Source organism: Equus quagga, chromosome 6 (assembly GCF_021613505.1).
Source record: "Equus quagga isolate Etosha38 chromosome 6, UCLA_HA_Equagga_1.0, whole genome shotgun sequence".
Lineage (NCBI taxonomy): Eukaryota > Metazoa > Chordata > Mammalia > Perissodactyla > Equidae > Equus > Equus quagga.
Genome location: NC_060272.1, coordinates 131201719 through 131226502, shown reverse-complemented (window position 1 = coordinate 131226502; position 24784 = coordinate 131201719). Strand labels below are relative to the sequence as shown.

Genomic DNA, 24784 nt, shown 5'->3' with positions numbered 1-24784 from the left:
GGCGAGTCACTTGACCCCTCGGAACCTCCGTTTCTCTTCATCAAAGTGAGAAGCTTGGCCTAGAAGATCTCCAGGGGCCCTCTGAACTCTTGGAAATTGGGAGGGGAAGAGGCTGGGGGTAGGGAGGGAATAGGCCCTCCTCACCTCCCCAGGGATGGTGGCTGAGCTAGGTGATATCATAATGGGCAGTGCCCATCCTGGAGGGGGAAGCAGGGTGGGGTAAGAGCAGGAAGGCTGTCGGGGAGAAAAGCTGAGAGATCCTCCACAAGGGGTCACAGCAACTAGGGGCACCTGCCAGGCGGGAGGTGTGGGCTGTCTGGGAGAGGGGTGGTCACTGATGTCTTGCAGGAGCCCTTGGTAGGTAGAGCCCACCACGGCATCCCCTAGACCCCACCATGTTCCTCTTCTCCCGCAAGACCAAGACCCCAATCAGCACCTACAGTGACTCCTACAGGGCTCCTACCTCCATCAAGGAGGTCTATAAGGACCCACCTCTGTGGGCCTGGGAAGCCAACAAATTTGTGACCCCGGTAAGTGGAGGTTGGGGGTGGGGGGCAGGCCAGAGTGTATGGCCATGCATGTCCAGATGACTGCCAGTGTGTGGTTGTTGTTGTGTGTTTGTAATTATTTGTAGCTTTGTGGGTGTGTGTCTGTGTGTGTGTGTTTCATTCATTTGCAAAGGCATGGAATTTATAATGATACATAAAATAGTACAAGATTCTGCCCTCATGGTACCCTCCTACTTCACCCCAGTAGGAGGTGGAGAGAGATAGATGATAATCAAGAAATATGAGTTTTACAATTTTCCAAAATGCTATGAAGGAAATAAACAGGGTAATGTAAATGGAAAGTAACGAGGGAGAGCTGCTTAGGTCTTGGAAGACCTCTCTCTCAAGGTGACGTTGAGCTGAGACTGGAAAGGTGAGAGAGAACTAGCCATGTGAAGAGCTGAAAGAATAGGGTTCCAGGCAGAATGATCAGAAAGTGCAAAAGCCTTGAGGCCGCCTGTGGGATATGCCAGAAAATGTCCTATAGGCATGTAGTTATGCATGCATATCACCGTCTCCTTGCATCTGTGTGTCTGTACTTGAAGACAGTTGGCCAAGCAAGCCTGTAGAGCTTTCACAAAGCAGAGGGAAGATCTGTGAGTCTAATTGTGACTCTGCCTAAGGGAATTTATCTGGGAGTACCATCCAACAGAACTTTGCTGAGTATCTACATGTGCCAGGCACAGTGCAGATACAATGGAGGGTCAGGCCCTGCCTTTGAGGAGCTCTCAGCAAACAAGTGGACCAAGTAGAGTTGCCCGGTATGGAACATGCGCCCACAGAGGCACATGCTGGTCAAGAGCCGGAAAGAGGGGAGCACTCCCGGGCCTTGAATGGCAGATCTACTGAGAGATTCAGGGGAGGAGGCTTCCAGCAGAAAAGAGCCGGGAGAATGGGCAGACTGCGGGTAGGGACCCACCGGGAAGTGAGAACCGCTGGAGCAGACCAAGAGGTTAGCCCTACGTACGGTAAGAGAGGAGCCTGCAGACCACGAGGAACCTCAGGCTGTGCTGAGAACACGACATAATGCTCCAGGTGTGTGAACCTGGGAATGTGAGGGTTGTATTGAATTACACCACTCTGGCCACAGTAGCAGGAGACTGGAGGGGCTGAGGCTGAGGGCAGGAAGCCCCGTGAGGTGGTGAAGAGGAGGATGTGGGTGGGAGGTAAGGAGAGACCGTGGCAGTGAACAGGGGAATTTGTTCAATAGGAGAGAATTTTAAAAACAATTATTATAATTACAAAATACATATATGCTCAGTGCAGGAAATGAGGATAACTCAAAGAAGTACAAAGAAGAAAGGCCTACAATCTCACTACCGAAAGATCATATGCCCTTTTAGGAAGCAAATATTATTGTTCATGAAAATGGTGTCATAATGTATGCTAATATTTTGAATCTTGCTTTTTTCATTTAACCATACATCAGGTACATTTTCCTGTGTCAAAAAATATTTTATCATAATTTTAATGACATAGTATTTTATTTTATAAATGTACAAAAATATATTAAGGAAACTTACATTATTGGAAATTTAGATTATTTATAAAATTTTGCTAGTATAATCATTTTGGTACAAATATCTTTGTATACATCAATAATTCCCTTATGGTAAATTTCTAGACATAAAATTGTTGAGAGAAAGGATATGTACATTTTTAAAACTTTTGATCTATGCTTCAAATTATTGTAATAAGAGTTGTAATAATCTAAATCCCCCTCCCCCAGCAAAATATGAGAGTGGCTGGCTGCTTCCTACGTGCAAAAGGAGGGAATTTGAAGACGTAGATCAACAGATCTTGGTCACCATGACCATTTGGACATAAAGAAGAGGGGAGAGACCAGGAGGACTCCTGGGTTTTGGGCTCTGACAACTGGAGAAATGGTAGTGCTGCCAACTGAGATTTGGAGCTGCAGATTAGAGAGAGATTTGGGGTTCATTTTGGGATGAAAATATTCAAGGACTTCCAGGAAAAGATGTGCGGTGGGTAGTTGGATATACTTATCTGAAGCAAAGGAAAGAGGTTTGGGCTTCAGATATAGATTCTGAAATCGTCACATGTAGGTGGTAGCTGAACTCATAGGAGTGAATGAGATTGCCAAGGAAGCATAAGAAATGGCCAAGGACAGAACTTTGGAGAATATCAATATTTAAGGGGTAGGTAAAGGAAGAAGAGCCATAAAAGGAGACAGAGTGATAGGAGGAAAATCAAAGAGATAACAACAAAGAAAGCATTGTTAGACAAAGGTCAGTGTCGAATGTTGTCCACACAGAAAGGGATCTCTTGGATGTAGTAACCCTTGTAATCTGGCTTCACTGAGTGGGCAGGAGTGAAAGCCAGATAGGGATAGGATTAAGAATGAATGCAAGGCTTCTACTCCTGGCAGTATGGTGGTCTAGAAACTCTGAAGGTCCCTCCTGCTTCGAAACAACTAGGTCCTGCATAAAAATTAATCTTTATGTTGTTTTGGACTTTCATGGAGGTGAGTGGTAAGTATACTTAGAGCACAGGATTGCCCTGAGGACAAATGCCAATATCAGCACCACAAGCAGAAGTTTAAGCCTTAAGCTAGCTGAAAGATGAAGGAACTAAACCTGTAAATTCCATTCTGAATCAGAAAGTTCAATGATCCCCAGCTCCCTGCCCCCTCCCAGTGCGCGCACACACGAGACGAAAGTATATCTTCTATGGTGGAAAATATCCTCAGCATAGGTTTCCAGGTCTCCTTCAGAGTAAGGTCAATCAAATCTGAGTTCACAAAAAGAGACAAAAGGAAACAAACCCCCACATGACAGAGTCAGCAAAAACAGCAAACAACAGACTTAAACCTCCAGGGACTTCAGATACTGAAATTAACAGTTAAAAAATACAAATAATTATTACAATTTTTTAAAAATAAAATGTGAAATCATCAAAATGAGCAAGCAAGAAGAGGCAAATCTTTAAAAGACCAAAGAAATGTAAAAATGAACTGAATAGAAATTTAGAAATGAAAAAATATATGTGTTAAAACAAAAACTCAGTGGATGGGTTAAAGAGCAGACTAGGCACAGCTGAAGAGTGTCAGTGAAATGAAAGATAGAGCAGAAGAAATTTCCTAGAATGCCCCACAGAGACAAAGAGAGAGAAAATATGAAAGAAACAAGCAATATGAAAGAAAAAGAAGATCCCTCATGCCTCTACTCGGAGTCCCAGAAGGAAAGAGCAGAAAGGACATAGGCATTATCCAAAGAGAAAAAGGCTCTGAATTGCCCAGAACTACTGAAAGAAATGAATCCACAGATACAGAATAAAGAGAAGGAATTCCACACTTTGGTACCTCACAGTGAAACAGTACAACACTGGCTTGAGAGATGACCTTAAAAAACAGAAAGAGAGAAATCATTTTCAAAGTATCTTCCTCCCAAGAACAAAAGAAAAAGACATTTACAGGCAAATGAAAACTAAAATGTTTATTATCATCAGACCTATAATAAAGGAAGATTCTAAAGGATATGCTTTGGGGAAAAGGAAAATGATCACAAAAGGAAGGTCTGAGATGCAAGAAGGAATGGTGACCTAAGAAATTAGTGAGATAAATGTAAGCAAACATTGCCTATAGAAAATAATTCTAATGATTTTTAATTTGTAAAATTTAAGGAAACAACCAAAATATTGGAAAACAAATCATATGAGTTGTATATTGGAAAAGGATATCATGTAAGATGCAAGGACAGGAAAGGAATAAAACAAAAAACTGTCATTATTCACAGATGATACAGTTGTGCATATAAAATCTACAAATTATTAGAATAAGAGAATTTAGAAAGTTGGATGAATATAACATAAAAATTCAATCACATTTCTTTACATCAACAACAAATATTTAGGAAGAAATTTAAATATATATATATCATTCTAGCAACAAAAAATAAAAGTAAGTAGAAATAAATCTAACAATGTGCAAAACTATGGATAATATTATAAAACTGAATATTTTAAAAATACTTTAAAAATGGAGAGATATAAAATGCCCGTGGATAGGAGGAGTCACTAACATAAAGATTCAATGCAATTCTGATTAAAATTGCAACAGGATTTTTTGAAGAATTTGACAAGGTATTTCTAAAATTTATAGAGAAGAGCAGGGGCCCAAGAAATAGCTAAAACACGCCTGAAGAAGAAGGGGACTTCCCAAATCAGGTATTAATATTTATTACCAAGCTATAGAATTCATAAAGCATAGTATTACTGTATAAATAGACAAACTGATTAATGGCATAAAATAGATCAGAAATGGAGCCACACATCTATGGAAACAATATACAGCAGAGATGATGAAAGTAAACCTATGGGAAAAGATATACCAGGCTTAGGGTGGCATTAGAAATCTGTGAGCAGGGCCTGCCCGGTGGCACAGCAGTTAAGTGTGCAGGTTCCGCTTTGGTGGCCTGGGGTTCACTGGCCCGGATCCCAAGTGCAGACATGGCACCACTCATCAAGCCATGCTGTGGCAGGCGTCCCACATACAAAGTAGAGGAAGGGCACGGATGTTAGCTCAGGGTCAGTCTTCCTCAGCAAAAAGAGGAGGACTGGCAGATGTTAGCTCAGGGCTGACCTTCCTCAAAAAAAAAAAGAAATACGTGGGAGAAGATAGACTACTCAATACGACAATGGGTTATCCATATAGATAAAAATAAAATTGATCCCTAACTCACACCAAATCTAAAAAGCAATTCCTGACAGATTAAAGATTTAAATATGGAAATTTAAGCTATATAGTTTTTAAAGAAAATATAGGACATTGTCTCCATTATTTTAGAGTATGGATGGATTTCTTAAACAAGCCACAAAAGCACTACATGAAAGAAGAGATTAATAAATTTAACTATGGGGCCAGCCCAGTGGTGTAGTGGTTAAGTTCACACGCTCTGCTTCAGTGGCCCAGGGGTCGCAGATTTGGATCCCAGGCACAGACCTACATACTGTTCAACCATCCCACATACAAAATAGAGGAAGATTGGCACAGATGTTAGCTCAGCAACAATCTTCCTTATCAAAAAAAAAAAGTTTCCATTTAAATTAACAAACAAATAAATAAATTCAACTATGTTAAAATTAATAACTTCTGGTCATTAAAAGACCACAAAGAAAATGAAGACACAAGCCACAAACTGAAAGAAGATATTTGCAACATGTAACTGACAAAGGATTAGTATATAAAATATATAAAGAACTATAATTCTCCACGTTAAAATTGAACACGTGTTTTGACTCCCTCCTGAAACCCCTCTAAAACTACAGTAAATGGATATTTAAGACATGAGCTCACTAGAATAGTGAGAAAGAAGGGACAACGGCAACAAAATTTTGGAAGCTGCAAAGTATGATAGATAGGTAGTAACTGACTTAGCAGATCTGAGAAAGCTGAATCCAAAGCCAGCAGTGGGAAACACAAGATATAATTCAACTTAAAACTGTGGAATTTTCAAAAGGCTCAGGAATTGGTAATACTGGCCTTCTCTGGAACTGAACACGGGACAGGACCAGGGCTAAAATAAGGATGACTTATTAACTGCTGTTTAAGAAGCAGTTAAACCCACTAATCCCCTCTTCTATTCCAGGCCACAGGGGGACTCCCCGCCCGATCTCAGAAAAAGTCAGAAGGCCTGTTTGTTGGCAAGGGTCTCAGGACTGGGGATACCAGGCCCAGATGAGGGCAGGGTACCATATTGAAAACAGGTGACCCTCCATAGACTGAATGCTAAAACCCCCAGCAGCCCCCCTCTCAGAACACTGGCAGCTGGGTCACTACCCTCAGGCCGAAGACTGAAGGAGTCTCTTCTGAAGGATCTGATCAGCCCAGAGGAGGACCTGCAATTACTGAGAGAGTTTGGAAAAAATAGTCTAGCCAGATCATGCTACAATGATGCTTATGGTTAACAAAGCCAACCACAGCTCAAAGCCTCCAATAAGCTTTTTAGTCTCCTACTCATAAAGATGAGCAGGTAATCAAAGATTACAGATATCTGAGGAAAGCCCCTAATGGAAAAATGAACGATGTGAGTTCTTCTAAATAACTGTGTTTGTATCTGTGTGTGCGTATGTGTGCGTGTGCATGTCTGAGTGCGTATGTACAGAGGTACGTCTGTATGTGTGTCTGTGAGGGTGCGTAGATCTGTGTGTCTGGACCTGTGTGTGTGTGTGTGTGTAAAGCTCAGGGGAGCGCCAAATCATAGGGCCCTCTGCCAATACAGACTATGACTGTGCAGGATCTGCCCACAGAACAGAACATCAGCTGGGCACAGAGGATCCAAGAAGCCCCTCAGCTGAGGGGTTTTCAGGGCGGTAGGAGCACTAGGAGCAGCAAGGTCTCATTCCTGGCTAAGAGAAGCCTCTGCTCTTTAGATCACAAGGGGGAACTGTGGGTGGCAGTGTCACCATCCCAGCACCTCGCTGCCCTCTATGAGGAAGTCCTTTCTGGTGTCTGACTTTGCTGGGTGTCCCACCCCTGCCACTCAGCTGCTTGCAGAGACCTATGGGCCAACAACTAACTTGGCATTCTGCCCTCAGCTGGGGACAAGGGGGCCCCAAAGGGAGGCCTTGGTCTGGGATTCCGCAGACCGAGCCCAACCAGGGGTGATGGGATAAGAGGAGGCGAACCCCAAGCAGCAGAGGGGCCCAGGATCTGAACCAAGATCAGGAAAAAGGTTAGGGTGAGAAGAGGACCAGAGCAAAGTGAGCGTCAGAGTCAAGGGTAATACTGGTGACAAGATTAGAACCACAGCAGAATCAGGGTCAGGTTGGAGTCAGGAAACTAGATTTAAAGCAGGTGCCCCTCCAGCCCATCACTCTTCTCCTTCAACGTGCCAGATTCCTAGAGAGGCCTCCCTGTCCAAAACACCTGCATAAGGTAGCCAGCTCCCAGGGCAGCCAGCCTTTCCTGAGGCTCCAGGTTGTACCAGGGGCCTGTTGCTCTGTTGGGGGAGACCCAGGACCTGCTCCCAGGCAGCACACAGTCTGGAAGTAAGAGGACAGGAACACCTAGCTTGGCCCTTTTAAGGAGCTCCCAGCCAAGGAAAGGAAAAAAATTAGAACACCAGAAAACTATTCTGGCTGAGGGCAAATGCCTGCCTCCAAGCCCTGGCCTTGGATGGAAAGACAGGAGGAAAGGGTGATCCAAATGAAAGAACTATGCAGAGAACCAAGGCTGGCATGGGGATCCCTCTGGCATAGGGAGGGGGTTTGGGAGACCCACCTGGGCTGTGCTTCTCAATAGGGCTGGGTCTAGGGCCAGCACAGCACCAATGCTGGGGTCTCTGCATTAGCCATTTCTTCCACTCTCCCCTTGCCCAGGGCCTGACTCAGACCACGCAGCGCCATGTGGATCCTGAAGCCCTACGGAAGATGGTCAAATGTGCTGTGCAGGACTACACCTATAAGGGTTCTGTGCCGGGCCACCCTTACTTGCCTGAGAAATACTGGCTCTCTCAAGAGGAAGGTAGGGCCTCCCCTTACCCAACTCTGACCCCATTCAGTGACACCCAACAATGACCCTTAACCTGAATCCACCTTGGATCCTGACCTCCACCCTGATCCTATATCAACCTTATCCCCATTCATGACCTGGGCTGCTTCTCTAATCACTTCCACTCTAGCTTGACTCCCAACCACCTTACCTGATCCTGACCCTGACACTGACCCTGGAGGAGGAGATCCAGACCCTGCCTTTTGGGAACTCCCTTTCTGCACCAAGGAACTGGAAGAGGCCTGGGTCTTATCCCTAGAGAGATGGGGGAGTATTAACCTCCAGAAAACTCCCTCCAAGTGTATTCCGGGTGCCATCTCCTCCCCTCTTCTTAGTGACCCTGTTCCATCAGCTTCCCCATCTCCCCTGCATCCCTCTGCCCCACCACACCTCCCTCCCCTCAACTTGGAAGCCTTTTTAAATCATTTCCTGCCTAAAAATTCTCTCTTGCTCCTCCCCTTCACAGCCAAGATTCTTGGAAACATAGTCTACACTCAACTGTCTCTACTTCCTCGCTCCTTACACTTTACGAGACATTATCTTTCCCATTTGGTTAGGTACTTATCATCTGTCTCCAAATGAGCAGAGAGCCTTGTCTTATTCACAGCTGTGCCCCCTCCATTTAGAACAGCACCAGGCTTCATAAGTATCTGCTGAGTGAATTGATGATAAATCTTCATCGATTTGGAATTGGGAGTCTGCTTCTCCTACACTCATACATAAAAAGCGCTCTTGGGGGTTCTCATTACCACGTCCAAGGGACACTTTGAACTTTACCTATGAGACCAACCCCATGCATTTCACTCTTGGACCAGTCTCTACTTCTGGAAACTCCTTCCTTCCTCAGCTTCTCTCACGCCTCAGTTTCCTGGGTCTCTTGTCCACCCATTCTGGAAACGTGGGGTCCTCATGATGGTAATCTGAGCCCTCTTCTCTCCTTACTCCTCTCCTGAGACTATTTTATCTAACCCTGTCTTTAATTACTGACAACTCCAAGTCTTTATTCCTAACTTTGACCTCTTACCAGAATTCCACTCTCCTTCATCTGATTATGGTCATCTTTACCTGAATGTCCCCAAACACCTCAAACTCAGTGTGTCCAACCCACCAACCCAGAACTCCAAACCCAACAGCCTGCCCCCCACCTACACCTGCTCATTCTCTCGGGCTCCTAGACCTCCTTTCCTGATGTCTCTCCTGTGTGTTCTTTCAGACTGATCACAAGGGCCTCGTAGGACAGACTTGGGTGACTGGATGGGTGGGGCTTTGGAGAGTTTTAAGGAGGGAAATGTCTTGGTCAGATTTTCATTTGTGAAAAAGTGCCACAGCTTCTATGTAGAGATTGGACTGTAGGATTTCAAAATGAGGTAGGGAGACCAGTAGGCTAATAATAATAATAGTTTTCTATGGGTCAGGCATTGCTCTAAGGGTTTTACATATATTAACTCATTTAAATCTTACAACAACCCTGTAAGGTAGATAGTACTATTATTCCCATTTTAAAATTGAGGAAACTGAGACACAGTGAAATTAATTAACTCAGTCAAGGTCACACACAGCTAATATCTCACAGAGCTGAAATTTGAACCCTGGCTGTCTGTCTGCAGAGTCCATTCTACTAACCACGACATTATATCGTCTCCTGGTTAAGGCACTACGGAGATTCAGGGCTGAGATCATGGAGGACTGGAAGAGGGGAGAGATTCAAGCGATTTTAAGGAGGCAGGATAAGCACGTTTTGGAGCCTGGATGTGGAAGATGAGAGAGAGGGAGGAACTGGGAGGAGGCCCCATTTCCACATTGGCTGACTCAGAGAGGGTGGTGCCAGGATGCAAAGTATCAACTCAAAGGATCCAGACCCCACTTGAAGGCTAGCCTTAGGCGGGAAATGGGCTTGTCTCAGTGTCTAAGGTAAGTGTAGGGCCAAGCTGGGCTTGGCTGGCCTGAAGGGGATCAGGGAGAGCCCAGCTTTGTGCTGGGGGAAACATCTGTGAGAGAGGAAACATCTCAGGAGTCTCAGATCCTGGGGTAGAGCAAGGAATAACACTGTCTTATGTCTCTACCCCTATGGTCAAGCAGACAAATGTACCCCAAACTACCTGTGCAGTAACCGGTATAACACACGGAGGATGGGACCTTACAACTACACTGGCTGGAACAAATATGCCACATGCCTTCCTCGGCTGCCTAAGGTATCTACTGTGCCCAGCACAGATGGGGTCTGGAACACACACCCCTCCATCTCCCAAACCACAGTGACTATATTTCACCATGAGTTCCTCATCTCTTTCCTAGCAACAATGCTCCAGGGCTCTTCCCCATCTGTGAAACTGGGGTTTGTATTTTCTAGGAGACAAGGGAGCCCAGGAGCAGAGCAATGGAAGGGGTTGGGTCCCCTGGGTCCTCATCTCTGTCCAGGCTCTGTGGGGACATGGCTAGTGTGCTCTCCTTGATGTGCTGCCTTCCTGAAGCTTGCCCCCTGGCCCCTTTCCACATGGTCTGGCCAAGGAATCAGTGGTAGGCTGACTCCACCTGCTTCACCCTCCCTCCTTTGTGATGTGAGCAGTGACAAAAGGAGGGAGAGCAAGGCCCCCCAGAGACAGTGCAGATAGATGTGGGAGAGTCTTCAGAGGAAATAGGAAGGAGTTCAGGCGCAGCCCCAGGCCGGAGGGAGGAGGGAAAGTGAGAGGATCCCAGGGCAGAGCAGGGGTTCTTAACTGTAGGCTGGTGGCTGACCTCGGGTTGGCTGAACCCTCTATAATCAGAACTTCCTCAAGAATCGGAATTTTCCACAAGTTCCCCAGGTGATTCTGATGGGCAGGCAATATTGAAACCCCCCTGTTAGAGTCAGCGAGACAAAGAAGAGTAAAATCAAAGGCAAACGCTGAGGCAGAAATGTCACAGGCCCGGGTCTTGGCCGGTCCACCTACAGCTCCCCCTACCCACCCCCACCCCCGGTAGGCGGAGTAAACGCGTTGCCCGGCGACAACCCCAAACACCCAGAGCCTGGGGGAGTAGGGAGCATCCGGAGGGCGGGAGAAGGCGCAGCCTGGCACTGGTCTGGGTGTTCTGGGAGGACCCTCAAAAGGAGGAATTCTTCTCGGCCAGAGCTTGAGGTAGCGTGTGTGCCACTTCCAGGAGGCCGGGATGGAGACAGCAGTTCGAGGAATGCCCTTGGAGTACCCTCCTAAGCCAGAGCGACTCAATGCCTACGGTAACGGGTGGTGGGGGGTTGGAGCCGAACGGGTAGGGGAAGCCAGAAGGATGGCGGGATGGGGACGTGGGGGACGGGGGCGGAGGCCGAGGGTCCTGGACAGGGTGTAACCCTGTCTCTGACTGTCCCTGTTTTTGTCTCCATGTCTTCCTGTCTGTCCCCATTCTTGTGACTGTCTGGGTCTCCCGGGCTCGGGGTCCGCGGGCGCAGAGCACAATGTGGTGGTGAACATGCTGAACTCGCTGTCACGGAACCAGCAGCTGCCGCAGATCGCGCCCCGGTGCGGGTGCGTGGACCCGCTGCCGGGCCGCCTGCCCTTCCAGGGTTATGAGAGCCCTTGCTCAGGCCGTCACTACTGTCTGCGCGGGATGGACTACTACGCCACGGGGGCACCCTGCACCGAGCGCCGCCCGCGGCCTCCGTGCGCCGACCTGCCGACTGTAAGGTTCGCAGGGCCCCGCGCTTGTCAGCCGGGCCCCGCCCCCAGACAAGCTCCGCCCCCAGATCCCAGCCCCGCCCCCTCGGCTGCGAGCCGCGTCCCGCACCACTTGCAGCTCGGCCCTGCCGCGAGGCAGGAGGCGCCCAGCCTCCAGCCCGCTCTGCCCCCTTCCTGGGCCGCCCATCCCGCCCTCCGGCCCCAGGGCCTGAGCGGACTTGCATCTCTTTTGGGGACCCCGCCGGGGGATTTTTTTAAAGAAACCCCCGCACACAAGTCGCATCCCCTTCCCACGCCCTCCAGCCCCGCCCCCTACCTGGACACCTGGTGCCGGAGACGCAGGTTCTAGCCTGCAGGGTGCCATGCGTCCTCGAAAAAGTGTCCTCTCTTCCTGGGCCTCGGGTCTCTGTCAGTAATGGGCAGGGTCATTGCCAGGTACTAAGTGAGCAAGGAAATGGTGACCCCATTCCCAGAGGGGCCCTCGGAGTCCCGCACCACCTCTGCAGGGAAACAGCCTCGTGTGTGACTGTCGAGGACACTGAGGCCCGAGCGCGCAGCCTTCTCCCTGCCCAGGGCGGGGACCGGGTGGGCCGAGCCCGGAGAGCTCCAGCGTCTGTGTCCGTCTAGAGAGCTGCGAAGGGGGTCCTGAACCCTGTCCCTAACCCCATGGAGATCCCCTACGCCTCCGCAGGCAGAGAACCTGATTCACTGTGCGAGACTGGGCAAAGGGGAGCATAGGGTAGCGAGAAAGTGCCTGGGCCTCAGAAACCTCGCCTGGTCGATAGTGCTGGAGTAATCGCCGTTCCATGGCGAGGATCCGGGCGCTCCTAGGTCCTCAACGACTGGAGCCCGACCCTGCCCAGAGCCTAGCCGGCTCCACGGCCCACTGCGCGGCAGAAACGAGGCCTTACGGGGAGGAGGAGATCCAGGTGTCTTCCCAAAGACGATGCTTCGATGAGGTCTTGAAGGGCCAGGAGGCCGGAGGGGAGGATCTCGGGGCCGTAGGACTGACGCCTGAAGCGCCGCTCAGAGTCTTGGTCTGGGTTGTTGGGTAGGGGGAAATCAAAAGGCCCTAGCCCTGCCTGCCCACCGCTTCCTCCTGCAGGACTGTATCGCCCTACGATCACCGGCCCGGAATGCAGTGTGCTGTTATAACTCCCCCGCTGTCATACTACCCATGTCCGAACCTTAGGTAAGTTTGGCGCGCACACATGGAAATGCACAAGACCCCGGGGGCTGTTCAATGGGCGCGGTGAGGGACTCGGGGACTAGTTGGGGCGGAGACTGTCCGCCACGATACACTGACTGGAAGGTGCCACCAGGGGGCGCTAGTGCCATGGGGACCTCAAAGCTGGCAAGGAACTGGAGGACCCCGTGAGAGGGCGTGGAGGCCTCATTGAGGGGTTCCACATTGGCAGCGGGGCTTAGAGTCAAGAGATGAGGGCGTTACAGTAGAACCTGAGGTCAGGAGGTCAGTGTTGGAGCCTAGGGTCAGTATTAGGGGCAAAATGTTGGGATAAGGTTAGCTCGGAGAATTGGAATTGGAGGTATAAGGGTCCAAAAGGGCTGGCCCGTCTCTCCCCACAGATGGGACACAAGTCACTTCAAGAAGACCGGTGGCCTCCACAGAAACAGCTATGTCGTCCACCCTGAGTTTGTGTCTGAGACCTATCCCGACTACCACTGCTGGTAGGGCCTGGGCTGGCTGGGCCAAGGGGGCTGAGCAATCAATAAACTCTTCACCCCAAAAGCTGCCTCCTGTGTCCTTACCCAGCAGAATCTGGCAGTGACGAACCAGTCACTCAGGCCTCTGCCAGACCTCCCAGCTGAGATGCAGTTTCTCAAAGTCATCCTGCCCTGAGCCCTCCCCACCCCCATCATCTCAGTAGACGTCCCTGAGGGGCCTCCTGACATATGACAGTAGCTTATGTCCAGCTGGTGTCCTCTTCCTCTCCACCCCAGAGCCCAAACTAACGAGTCCACCTAGCCATCAAGGAGGGCCTGTCTACCTCCCACCCCAAAAGGGCCCTCCAGCTGACATTTTCCCCATATCCCCCAAACCTAGATGCTCCCCTCTCCCCAGCATCTCAGTAGACCCAGAATCCTCCATTCTGCAGTCAGAGCCCCATCCCTATACCCAAAACTCCTGGGCTCTGCTCCCAGAGTCTCCATCACAGCTCCCAAAAAGCCTATGTCCAGACACCCCTGCTGCCCTCCCCACCCAAGTCCAAGGGTCCAAAACATCATTTTGGAGAGTTTCATCACCAAAAAACGTCAAATTAAAAAACAAAGCCCTGCTTCTCCGTCCCTCGGGGAGCAAGGGGTGGGGTGTTGTGGAATCTCTGGGATCTTCAGTATTTTCGCACCCCACTTCCTCCTGGGGCAGGGGTATGGCGGGGCACACCCACCTCCTCATAGCACAGGCATTTCTAACGGCTGTCACTACGAGGGTGGGCGGGGGTTGCAAAATACTGAGCGGAAGCCGGTCTTCTCAGCTTGGGCTTCCCGGCTGTTGGAACTAGGCTCCCCCATGGGGTCCTTGATTGGATCTGCCCTGCCCTGAGCCGCTGAGATCCTCCCGGAATTCCGCTACATTTTTCTTATGGGAAAACTTTTTCCATGTGGAGAGCGAGTGACAGCGTTGTACCGAGACGGCCTCCACCTCCTCAAGTCTGGAGGGGAAGGAATGCCAAGGGCCAGCCCTGTCCCTTTACCCTGCGTCTCTCTCCTCCTCAGACACATCCCGAATTTAGCCGAGAGGTGCAAGAAGCCCCACGAGGCTCCTTCCTCCAGAACTACACTTCCCGGCAGGCCTGGGCCAGAGCCCCGCCCGCAGGTGGTAAGCTACTGCCCAGCGGGGGCGGGCCTGCAGGTGGGGGCGGAGCCGGGATGCACCCGGCTCGCGGCCGGCCTGAGATGCCCCGAGTCGGGCACCCAGCAGTAGGAGGACGGTGGGGGCCAAGAGGCGGGGCCTCAAGTCCGCGTGACAATGTGGGAGGAGGGGTCGGGCGCCCGAGGCGGGGCTGGACTCCGAGGCCCGAGGCTAGACGGACCGACCGGGGCGTGGCCGAGCAGCCAGAGGGCGGGGCCCGAGGAGGCCTCAGCTGTCCCCAGGCAGGCAGCGCCCGCGCCGCGCCGTGGCCGCTCAGCTCCCGCTAGCGTGGAGGGGATCTGCGGGAGCCTCCCTTCACCCCACTTCTGGGGTCGCTGCCGTGAGTGAGCCCAGCGGGAGGACTTGGGGGGTTGTTGAGGGAGCACACTTCTTGAACTTTTGCTCCTACCAATGAGTAGGTGGCGCGAGCCTGGACACCTGGGCCCCTCCTCTGGCCGCGGGTCCCAGCGTGCGACCGGCCCCTTGACCTCAGCCTGTCCCTTCGGACATTGTAGCTGTAGCGCTGGGTGGATGTGGAGTATTCTAGGCTGTCGGCGCAGTCACTCGATTCCGCCGGATCCCGGCGCTGGGCAGGGCAGGGAGATGGGCCGGATCGAGTTGCCTTTGACATTTCCACCCCCACCCCCCGGGAATTGTGTTCGACAAACGACTCAGCTTAGAATAGCTTCCCCTCAGTTGGGCCGGGCCGGGCCCTTCCCGTCAGACCCGGCTAGGGGCTGGCAGCCAAGACTGAGCGTGAGCGTCAAGTGGGGAGAGGCTTGGCTAGGGCAGACCCCACCTGCCGTCATCAGCCTGCGGTTGGCCAGACGGCGGAGGCGGCAGATTACAGGGGTCTCTAGCGCCACCGTTAACACCGGAACCACAGTTCCTCTCTCACAGCCCTAGTACCAGATGCCATTAAAATTGCCCCTTTCCCACCCCCAAGAAGGCTTCCTGGAGCACGCAGCCCTTGGGAAGACAGGCCTCACCATGCCCACACCCCACACCCACCTGATGGAAGCCTGTCCCACCCTCTTGGCCACAAAGCTCCTTTCCTCTGCTGGGTCCAGACAGCCGGTCAGACCATTATCTCCCATCTCCTAAAACTTATGCTGTGGAGAGTTAAGCTGGGATTTTGGATTCAGACAACCTTGCTACTGGGTGACTTCAAACAAGTTCCTTTTTCTGTTTGGGCCACTGTTTCCCCAGCTGGAAAATGAGCGTGGCTATGCCTCCATTCGGCATCATTGTTAGGGTTGGATGCTGTGGTGGCTTTGGAGAGAGCAGCCCAATGCCTCATGCAGTGGGTGCCCAGGGCTCCTGTCCTTCATCAAAGAACCTCGGAATCCTAGAAAATTAAGATTCTCAGAATCTAAGTGTTGGAAAGGGTTTTTGAGGTCACCTTGGTAGCCTCTCCAAGCCTCCAGGGGTCATGAGATGGGCTGACTTAGTATGTAAGTTTTGAGGATGAGGGGCCTCTGTCTGATTCCGATATGAAGCCTTTCCCCTATTCCCTTAGTGCCCAGACTGGGGCCTTGGTTGTGTCGAATGATGACTATCAATGCACAGCAGGTCTGGCCTAGGCCACCTGAGGCCTTTTTGGGTTCTGCCTCGCTTGAGAGCATCAGCTAAAGGCCACTGCCTGCATTTTCCAGGAGGACTTTTCTAACCTGTACCTACAGGAAGGTGAGTCCACAGTGGGGTGGGGGAGTTCTGAAAGCTAAGTTGGGTGGGCTGGGAGGGGAATAAGAGGCTGTTCCAGACCAGCTGGAACTGACCAGCTTAGGGAGTCGGGGAGAGGGAGCACAGAGAATGAGGCGCTGAGATAGCACCTCCCTAGTGGTGGTGGGAGGGCATTGTGGGGAGCTGTATGCTGACACCTGGGATCAAAATTCCGATCTGTGTCTGGCATTCTTGATAGTCTCTTCGTGGGAAAGGTAGGGGAGGGGAAACCTGAGCAGTTCTGGCATCTCCTAGGAAGTCACTGGGGACTTAGAGACTAGACGCTGGCATCTGGGAGGAGGCTAATTACTGTTTGCCAGTCTCCCTGTCTCCTTCCCCTCAGCTGGAGCAGGTGGGCAGCCAGCTGGCTGGCAGTGAGTATGTCTGTGTGTGTGCACCTGGCTCGTGCTATTTCCTTACTGGACCCTGCCCTGAGGGCTGAGAGAGGAAGGATCAGTGGCCTCGAGCAGCAGATTGGGACACACACACACACCTCCCCCCAGGTCTATGTTTCCCTGCAGTCATATCTGGATGTTTACCCTACAGTGTGTGAGAGTGTATGTGTGTAGTGGGGGAGGGGGTTCTCATCCCTGGAGAGCTGGTAGGTGAGGGAGAGACGCTGGCCCAAGAGGGGTGGATGAAATCTCCTAAAGCAGGTGGCCTGAAGGATTTAGGTTGAAGAAGGAATGAGCTGGTAGTCACAGGATAGGCTTGGCTGGAAATGGAATCAGAAAGGCAGATAAGATCACATCATGCTGGGGCCGGCCCCGTGGCCTAGTGGTTAAGTTCAGTGCACTCTGCTTTGGCAGCCCAGGTTCAGTTCCTGGGCACAGACCTACACCACTCATCAGTGGCGATGCTACGGCTGTGACCCACATACAAAATAGAGGAAGACCGGCACAGATGTTAGCTCAGGGCTAATCTTCCTCAAGCAAAAAGAGGAAGATTGGCAACAGATGTTAGCTCAGGGTGAATCTTCCTCACCAAAAGAAAACAAAACAAAAACAAAGACCACACCATGTTTTGGGCTTCAATTGCAAAGGTTACACTTCTGCACTTCCTTATGGGGGTCATGAGCTGCCCTCTGGTAGTCTGTTAAGTACTTTAGAGAGATCACTATGGCTGCTGTGAGCAGAAGGCATTGAGGGGAAAGAAGTTGGGAGTAGGGAGGCCTATGGGAAGTGTTGCAGTAATTCAGAGAAATGGCAGTGCCCAAGCGAGAGCAGGAGCAGCAGGACAGTGGGCAAGTGGTTGAGGAAAGCCAGGAGGTGGCTGGCCCACAGATGTGCTGCAGGGAGCAGAGCAGGAAGGTGGGCAGGGAGATGGACCTGGAGATCGGTAGGTGAGAACAGGGTGGAGTTTGAGGGCAAAGGGGGGGGATCTGAGAAGCCACCATAGCCCCCACGCTAGGCTCCTGACCCCAGCCCTTACGTCCAACCCGACCCTGCCTGCCTCCAAACCAGGCTATAGGACTGAGTCTGGCTTTGTGTATCTTCTCTAATCTCCAGGTTTAACTGCGCTTCTGATTCAAGATTACATTCCTTACCTGAGCTGTTCCCCTCTCTCCTCTCCCCCTCCGGGGACAGGCAAGCCAGCCTACTGCCCTGTTAAAGGTCTCAAGGAGCTGGCTGGCTTATTCCCCCTCCCCCACTATGGCCACATCTTTGGGAAACCAGGCTCTCTCCAGATGCCTCCCCTTCTCTTCAGCCTGCTCTGCGTCCCTGTGTGATCCAGGGAGGCCTGACTTAGTCTGTGATCATGGACAGCTCCCAGCCCTGTCTGGTTTGTCCCTCCACCAGGAGAATGAGGACGCATACCATCTGCCCCTCCCCATTCAGAGTCCTGACTAATTTTGGCAAGCACTGGGGCCCATGAGAAAGGAAGGGTAAGACACAGACAGATTGTCCTGGTCAGAGTCAAGACCTTACGTCCCAGCTCTTACGTCCTGGTATACACCTTCCCAAAGTATACACCTCTTCTTTTTTTTGCTGCAGCAAATGGAAATACTATGGAATGAGAAAGCTCAGTTCCACCTCTCTCTTCCCCTTCTAGACTCAGGCAGGCCAGGTTCAGGTGGGCTTTGTCGGGTGGCCCCACTGCCCACGCCTTCCTTAACTGGGGGCTGATGTCCCAGAAGCCTGACGAGAAGAGCCAGGCCTATCCCCGCCGCCGCCCCGGGAGCCACACAGGCCGTAAAAGTCCCGAGGCCGTCGCTGCCGCAGCCATGTACACCTTCGTGCCTGACAATTTCTCGCCTTCCAAGCCCAAGCCGTCCAAAGAGCTGAAGCCGCTGCTGGGCTCCGCGGTGCTGGGGCTGCTGCTGGTGTTGGCCGCGGTGGTGGCCTGGTGCTACTACAGCGCTTCTCTACGCAAGGCGGAACGCCTGCGAACCGAGCTGCTGGACCTCAACCGCGGCGGCTTCTCCATCCGCAACCAGAAGGGCGAACAGGTCTTCCGCCTGGCATTCCGCTCGGGCGCGCTGGACCTCGACTCCTGCAGCCGCGACGGCGCCCTGCTCGGCTGCTCGCGCACGGCCGACGGGCGCCCTCTGCACTTCTTCATCCAGACAGTGCGGCCCAAGGACACGGTCATGTGCTACCGCGTGCGCTGGGAGGAGGCGGTGCCGGGGCGCGCTGTGGAGCACGCCATGTTCCTGGGAGACGCGGCGGCACACTGGTACGGGGGCGCCGAGATGAGGACGCAGCACTGGCCCATCCGCCTGGACGGCCAGCAGGAGCCGCAGCCCTTCGTCACCAGTGACGTCTTTTCCTCCAATGCCGCGTTCGGAGGCATCCTCGAGCGCTATTGGCTGTCGTCGCGTGCGGCTGCCATCAAGGTCAACGACTCAGTGCCCTTCCATTTGGGCTGGAACAGCACCGAGCGCTCGCTGCGGCTGCAGGCGCGCTACCACGACACGCCCTACAAGCCGCCCGCCGGCCGCGCCGCGGCGCCGGAGCTCAGCTACCGCGTGTGCGTCGGCTCAGACGTCACCTCCATCCACAAGTACATGGTGCGGCGCTATTTCAACAAGCCGTCGAGGGTGCCGGCCCCCGAGGCCTTCCGGGACCCCATCTGGTCCACGTGGGTGCTGTACGGGCGCGCCGTGAACCAGGACAAGGTGCTGCGTTTGGCCCAGCAGATCCGCCAGCACCGCTTCAACAGCAGCCACCTGGCAATCGACGACATGTACACACCTGCCTACGGCGACTTCGACTTCGACGAGGCCAAGTTCCCCAACGCCAGCGACATGTTCCGCCGCCTGCGCGACGCCGGCTTTCGCGTCACGCTCTGGGTGCACCCGTTCGTCAACTACAACTCGGCGTGCTTCGGCGAGGGCGTGGAGCGCGAGCTGTTCGTGCGCGAGCCCACCGGCCGGCTGCCCGCGCTCGTGCGCTGGTGGAATGGCATCGGCGCCGTGCTCGACTTCACTCGCCCCGAGGCCCGCGACTGGTTCCAGGGGCACCTGCGGCGGCTGCGCTCGCGCTATGCCGTGGCCTCTTTCAAGTTCGACGCCGGCGAGGTCAGCTATCTGCCGCGGGACTTCAGCACCTACAGGCCGCTGCCCGACCCCAGCGTCTGGAGCCGGCGCTACACCGAAATGGCGCTGCCCTTCTTCTCGCTGGCCGAGGTGCGCGTGGGCTACCAGTCCCAGAACATCTCGTGCTTCTTCCGCCTGGTGGACCGCGACTCGGTGTGGGGCTACGATCTGGGACTGCGCTCGCTTATCCCCGCCGTGCTCACCGTCAGCATGCTGGGCTACCCGTTCATCCTGCCGGATATGGTGGGTGGCAACGCGGTGCCTGAGCGCACAGCGGGTGGCGGCGGTGTGCCCGAGCGCGAGCTCTACGTGCGCTGGCTGGAGGTGGCCGCCTTCATGCCCGCCATGCAGTTCTCGGTCCCACCCTGGCAATACGACGCCGAAGTGGTGGCCATCGCGCACAAGTTCGCGGCGCTGAGGGCCTCGCTCGTGGCGCCGCTGTTGCTTGAGCTGGCGGGTGAGGTCACCGACACGGGCGACCCCATCGTGCGCCCCCTCTGGTGGATCGCGCCCGGCGACGAGACGGCGCACCGCATCGACTCGCAGTTCCTTATCGGGGACACGCTGCTGGTGGCGCCGGTGCTGGAGCCGGGCAAGCAAGAGCGGGATGTCTACTTGCCGGCGGGCAAGTGGCGCAGCTATAAAGGCGAGCTTTTTGACAAGACGCCCGTGCTGCTCACTGATTACCCCGTCGACCTCGACGAGGTCGCCTACTTTATCTGGACATCCTGACCCAGCCCAGAACCCGGGAACCCCACGGCCCTAACCCCAGTCTTTATGCGGGCCTTTAACCCTCCATCACATCCACACCGTGTATCCCCAGGAATCCCCACCTCTGTACCATCCAGTAAGTGGGTGCTAAGGTAAATGTGCCGGAGCCAGATCCTATACGGCCAGCGGAGGGGGCGCTGAAGCAACCGCCCACAACAATGCACAAGCCTAACAGCCCCTTTCCCTCCACACTCACTCCAGTCTGGGAAAACTCTCCCCTGGGGTGGGGGTGAGAGCTCAAGGAAGGTCGGCTGTCTTCCTGCTACACACAGTTGGGTTTTAAAAGCATGAAGAAAAAATGCCCTCCATGGCAACCTCCATGGCCATCTTTGTCCTTCTGAGGTGGGGACTTGATCCTCCTTAATGTCCTAAAATAGCCCTCATCCCACTTAGAAAGGGCACGTTCTTGGTGTTGGAAGCCAGGCCCGGAGCTGCCAGCACTGGCCTGGACTGTGGCTGACCTGGTCCTCCCCGAGCTGGGGAGAAGGGAGGGAGGTGCTTGGCCAACTGACAAGGAGGCAGGAGGTCCCCTGTGGGAGGACAGGAGGACTGGGCTCAGCATGGAGCCATCATTGTTGTCCCTGGTGTGCGAAGAGACTCCTAACCCTGCACTAACCCACCTGTGTAGGCAGGGGCTCAGCCCTGGGCCAGGCCACGGCCTGATGGGCAAGCACTTGCAAGGCCATGCAGGCCAGACTTGGTGCCTTAACTCAAGAACCAGTGTGTGTGTGTCTGTGTATGAGACAAAGAGAGAGAGACATCGTGTGTGCCTGGATCTCTGGAATGAACACAGTATCCCTGAGGCTGGGTAAGCCTGGAGGGAGGGGCCAGGGAAAAAATTTGAGGTTTTGATTGTTGAGTTGGCCCCCTCCCAGGTGATGTCCCTGGGACTCTGGTAGGAAATAATCGGTCCTTTCAAGATTCCTCAGCTGCCTACTCCCTGCACATGTGGGCAGGGGTGTGGCCTAAAAGGGAGCGACGGTCTTATTCCAAGAGTGACGTGCTTCAGCGCGCGAGCTACACACGCACATCGACACCTGCAGATACACATACAGGGGAAGGGCATTCATTTCAGCCATTTTCCCTTTCTAAGAACTGCAACCTCAGCCAGAGTGAGTTTTTCCTGACTTTGTAGCTGCGTCTGGGGAAGGCGTGGCTTGCCAGAGTGGGGAGTTAGGAGACAGGACGGGGCTCAGCTTCCCTGGACAGGTTGGACAGCAGAGCCAGTCCCTCACCCCTTAGAGAATGCATCCCTTTGCCCACTCCTCCACCCCCCGCTATTTTCTCAGTGTGAAGAGGCCTAATGAAGGTTTGGAGGCGCTCAGAGATGCCCATCTCGGGTGCTGATTCTACCACTCATCTACAAGCTGTGTGACCCTAACAAGCTGCTTAACCTCACAGAGCCTCAGTTTCCTGGTATGTAAAATGGTGATAATAATGCTACCTCCCAGGTTGTTGTGGGAATTATAAGCACAGACATATGTAAAGTGCCTGGCACAAGTAGGTGCTCAATAAAAGGTAGCTCTTATAATACTAGATCTTATTTTCTTGCTTAAAAAGGACAAGGGGGGCCGGCCCCATGGCCTAGTGGTTAAGTTCAGCATGCTGCACTTTGGCGGCCAGGGTTCAGTTCCCAGGCGTGGACCTATACCATTCGTCAGCGGCCGTGCGGTGGCCACGACCCACATGCAAAATAGAGGAAGATTGGCACAGACGTTAGCTCAGGGCCAATCTTCCTCAAGCAAAAAGAGGAAGATTGGCAACAGATGGTAGCTCAGGGTGAAACTTCCTCAGCAAAAAAAGAAATAAATAAAAAGACAAGGATTTTTTCCGGCCCCAGCTCCCAGCTCAACTGGCTTCCTCTGGGCCTGCCTATGACACCCTCTTCCCAAACCTCTGCACATCATATCCAGTTGAATTCTGAGTTTGTGACCCAAAGGAGACTGTGGCCAGGAGAAAGGCAAGAGAAAAAATATCTAAAGGTGGGCTATCAAGAGCCAGGACTCCTGGGTCCCCAGGAGATGGGGAGTAAATGGAAGTAGCTTCCCTCTCCTTTTCGTCAAGAGCATCTACCAGTCGTGAGGCTCGATGAGGAGTCTCCCCCAGCTCTGGTGCCCAGTCATGTGCTGTGGAGTGACTGTCCTGGCCCCTGGAATGTTCCCTAAATGGCTGGAGAGCACAACTCACACTTGAATGGCCCTCCAGCTTTCTGTGCAATCTGAAGCCAGTTTACCAAACCCCTTGAACCTTGGTTTCTTCATCTTTAAAATGGAATATCTAGGATTAGTGAGAAGTGTCGGTAAAGCACTTATGCAAAAATTGGCAGAGTACTCAATAAATGGTAACTTGTCAATTCTTATTCTAAACAAGGAAGAAAGAAAAGTTCTGCCTAGAACCTGTGCTGTCCAATATGGTAACCACTAGCCACATGGGGCTTCTTTAATTTTAAAATTAATTAAAATTGAGCAAAATTTAAAATCCAGTTCTTCAGGCACACTAGCCACATTTCAAGTGTTCTAAAGCCATGTGTGACCAGTGGCTAACATATTGGACAGTGGAGATTATAGAACATTCCATAGTTGCAGAAAGTTTTACTGGACAGCCTGAGACCAAGCAGTGTGTGCTGTGTGAGACGGCATGCAGAGGCATAAAGTAACCTAAAAGGCCTAAGTAATCTGACATGGAGGAGGAGGGGTACCCTGTGGAAGGGCACCGAGGGCAGGCAGCAGTGTCTTCCTTCAGCCTAGTTGGGGGAAGGGGCACACCACGCCCACTGAGCACTCACTGTGTGCTGGGGCAGGGCCAAAGGAAAGAATGCCCTTGTCTGGCCAAATTCCAACAAACTGGCCCTTGGCTTGTGATCTGGTTTCTAGTCTGGCCTCTACTACCACTGACCTTGTTAATCACAAAAGCACAGATGAACAAATTGAAGCACTGAGGGAGGAGGGCATTGTCTTGAAGTCACACGGAAGATTAGAAGACTGGACTGGAACCTGGTGCTCTGCATCCAGATGCCTAGAATCTCCCACCCAGAATTCACCCACCGTTCAACAGCATGGCCCAGTCCTGGCCTGTATACCTCCAAGGATGGGGAGCCAGCTGAAATGTGCGCCTCTGAAGCTGCCACCCAATGGGCCTGACTCTAAGCCAAGAAGTATTTCCTCTTCCCCCACTGGCACCAAAAACAGAAGTGTGAGAAGTTGGAGTAGGGGCTGGAATGAGAGGAGCCACGAAAAAGAGCTGGGTCTGAGAGATGGAGGAGGGGCCGGAACCGGGTTGGAAGCTACCTCAACCCTATTTCCCAGGATGCCAGGGGCTCTGGCCCCTTCCAACCTTGTCCAACCCCCCACCCCCGCCAGCAACTCTTGTGCATTCCAAATTTATCTCTCTACACGTCTGCATGGGGGGGCTGCCCTTCCTCCATGGAGCTTCCAGCAGCCTTGTCATGGCCATAATTCCTCATTGGTCTATACCCCTGGGCAGGTGGGGGTGGTTGATATGGAGGAATGGGGAACTCCTTTCTCCAGAGGTAATAAGGAGGCACTGAGCAGCCACTGCAGGAAATCTAGGACTGGGCCTAATGCCCCCATTTCTGTGACCCTGTGTGCCCTGAGAGTCTGCCTCAGTTTCCCTTCCTGTACCATACGAATCAGCTGAACCCTGGTCAAGCCCTCTCTCTAAGCCCAAGGTGTGAATTTTCTGGAAGAGTCTTTGCCCTTGTTCCCTCAGATTTGGGTAAAGTGTCTCTCACCCTGATTAGCTCCAGAGCATTCTCTTCTGCTGGTTCCCCTCACAGAGCTTACTGGTCCCCTCTCCCCTCCTCAAATCCAAGGCCAATGTTAACCTCTCCATCCCCTGGCCACTGCTCCACGTCAGACCTGATCAATTCCAGCCTGGATCACCGCAGTGGCCTCCTAACTCTTCCCACTCTTAGATCCTTTAATCCAATCCACAGAGCAGCCGAGGAAAGCTTTCTGAAATTCAATCGTGTCATTTAGGAAAAAAATTCAAGCTCTGGTGTTCAAGGCCTCTAAGATCTGAATCCTTCCTGAACCTCTTTCTTTTGCCCACACACACATACTTATGAGCGTATTTTGAAAAGCATTTGAAGAAATACTACCTTCTGTTCTGGGAACAGTTGCACAGCCCATCCGCGCGAGGGAGGCCCACCCA

At 52.4% G+C, this 24784-nt stretch overlaps 2 protein-coding genes across 9 annotated transcripts; both read left to right on the top strand.

Annotated features, from left to right (window-relative positions):
- Nucleotides 1-395: 395 nt before the first annotated feature.
- C6H9orf24 (chromosome 6 C9orf24 homolog) lies at nucleotides 396-13458 on the top strand. The gene is made up of 7 exons (XM_046665191.1): nucleotides 396-530; nucleotides 7887-8031; nucleotides 10135-10250; nucleotides 11197-11272; nucleotides 11483-11712; nucleotides 12814-12900; nucleotides 13296-13458. Exons 1-6 carry the CDS (start codon nucleotides 396-398, stop codon nucleotides 12898-12900), a joined length of 789 nt encoding a protein of 262 aa, XP_046521147.1. The 3' UTR covers nucleotides 13296-13458.
- MYORG (myogenesis regulating glycosidase (putative)) lies at nucleotides 13316-22911 on the top strand. Of its 8 annotated transcripts, none has more exons than XM_046665189.1 (3): nucleotides 13316-13397; nucleotides 14445-14547; nucleotides 18355-22911. In XM_046665189.1, exon 3 carries the CDS (start codon nucleotides 18428-18430, stop codon nucleotides 20570-20572), a length of 2145 nt encoding a protein of 714 aa, XP_046521145.1. In that variant the 5' UTR covers nucleotides 13316-13397; nucleotides 14445-14547; nucleotides 18355-18427; the 3' UTR covers nucleotides 20573-22911. The 8 variants fall into 8 exon arrangements, with proteins under 8 accessions (XP_046521145.1, XP_046521140.1, XP_046521144.1 ...); XM_046665188.1 differs by lacking the exons at nucleotides 13316-13397; nucleotides 14445-14547 and adding exons at nucleotides 14765-14920; nucleotides 16153-16266 and having other exon boundaries at nucleotides 18297-22911; XM_046665187.1 differs by lacking the exons at nucleotides 13316-13397; nucleotides 14445-14547 and adding exons at nucleotides 14765-14920; nucleotides 16100-16266 and having other exon boundaries at nucleotides 18297-22911.
- Nucleotides 22912-24784: the final 1873 nt, after the last annotated feature.

Excerpts from the sequence above, each read along its gene's own strand:
- C6H9orf24 (XM_046665191.1), top strand. The coding sequence starts at position 396 with ATGTTCCTCTTCTCCCGCAAGACCAAGACCCCAATCAGCACCTACAGT. Across the intron at positions 11,273-11,482 it reads AGAGCGACTCAATGCCTACG|AGCACAATGTGGTGGTGAAC; the intron begins GTAACGGGTGGT and ends CCGCGGGCGCAG. Across the intron at positions 11,713-12,813 it reads CGTGCGCCGACCTGCCGACT|GACTGTATCGCCCTACGATC; the intron begins GTAAGGTTCGCA and ends TTCCTCCTGCAG.
- MYORG (XM_046665189.1), top strand. The coding sequence starts at position 18,428 with ATGTCCCAGAAGCCTGACGAGAAGAGCCAGGCCTATCCCCGCCGCCGC.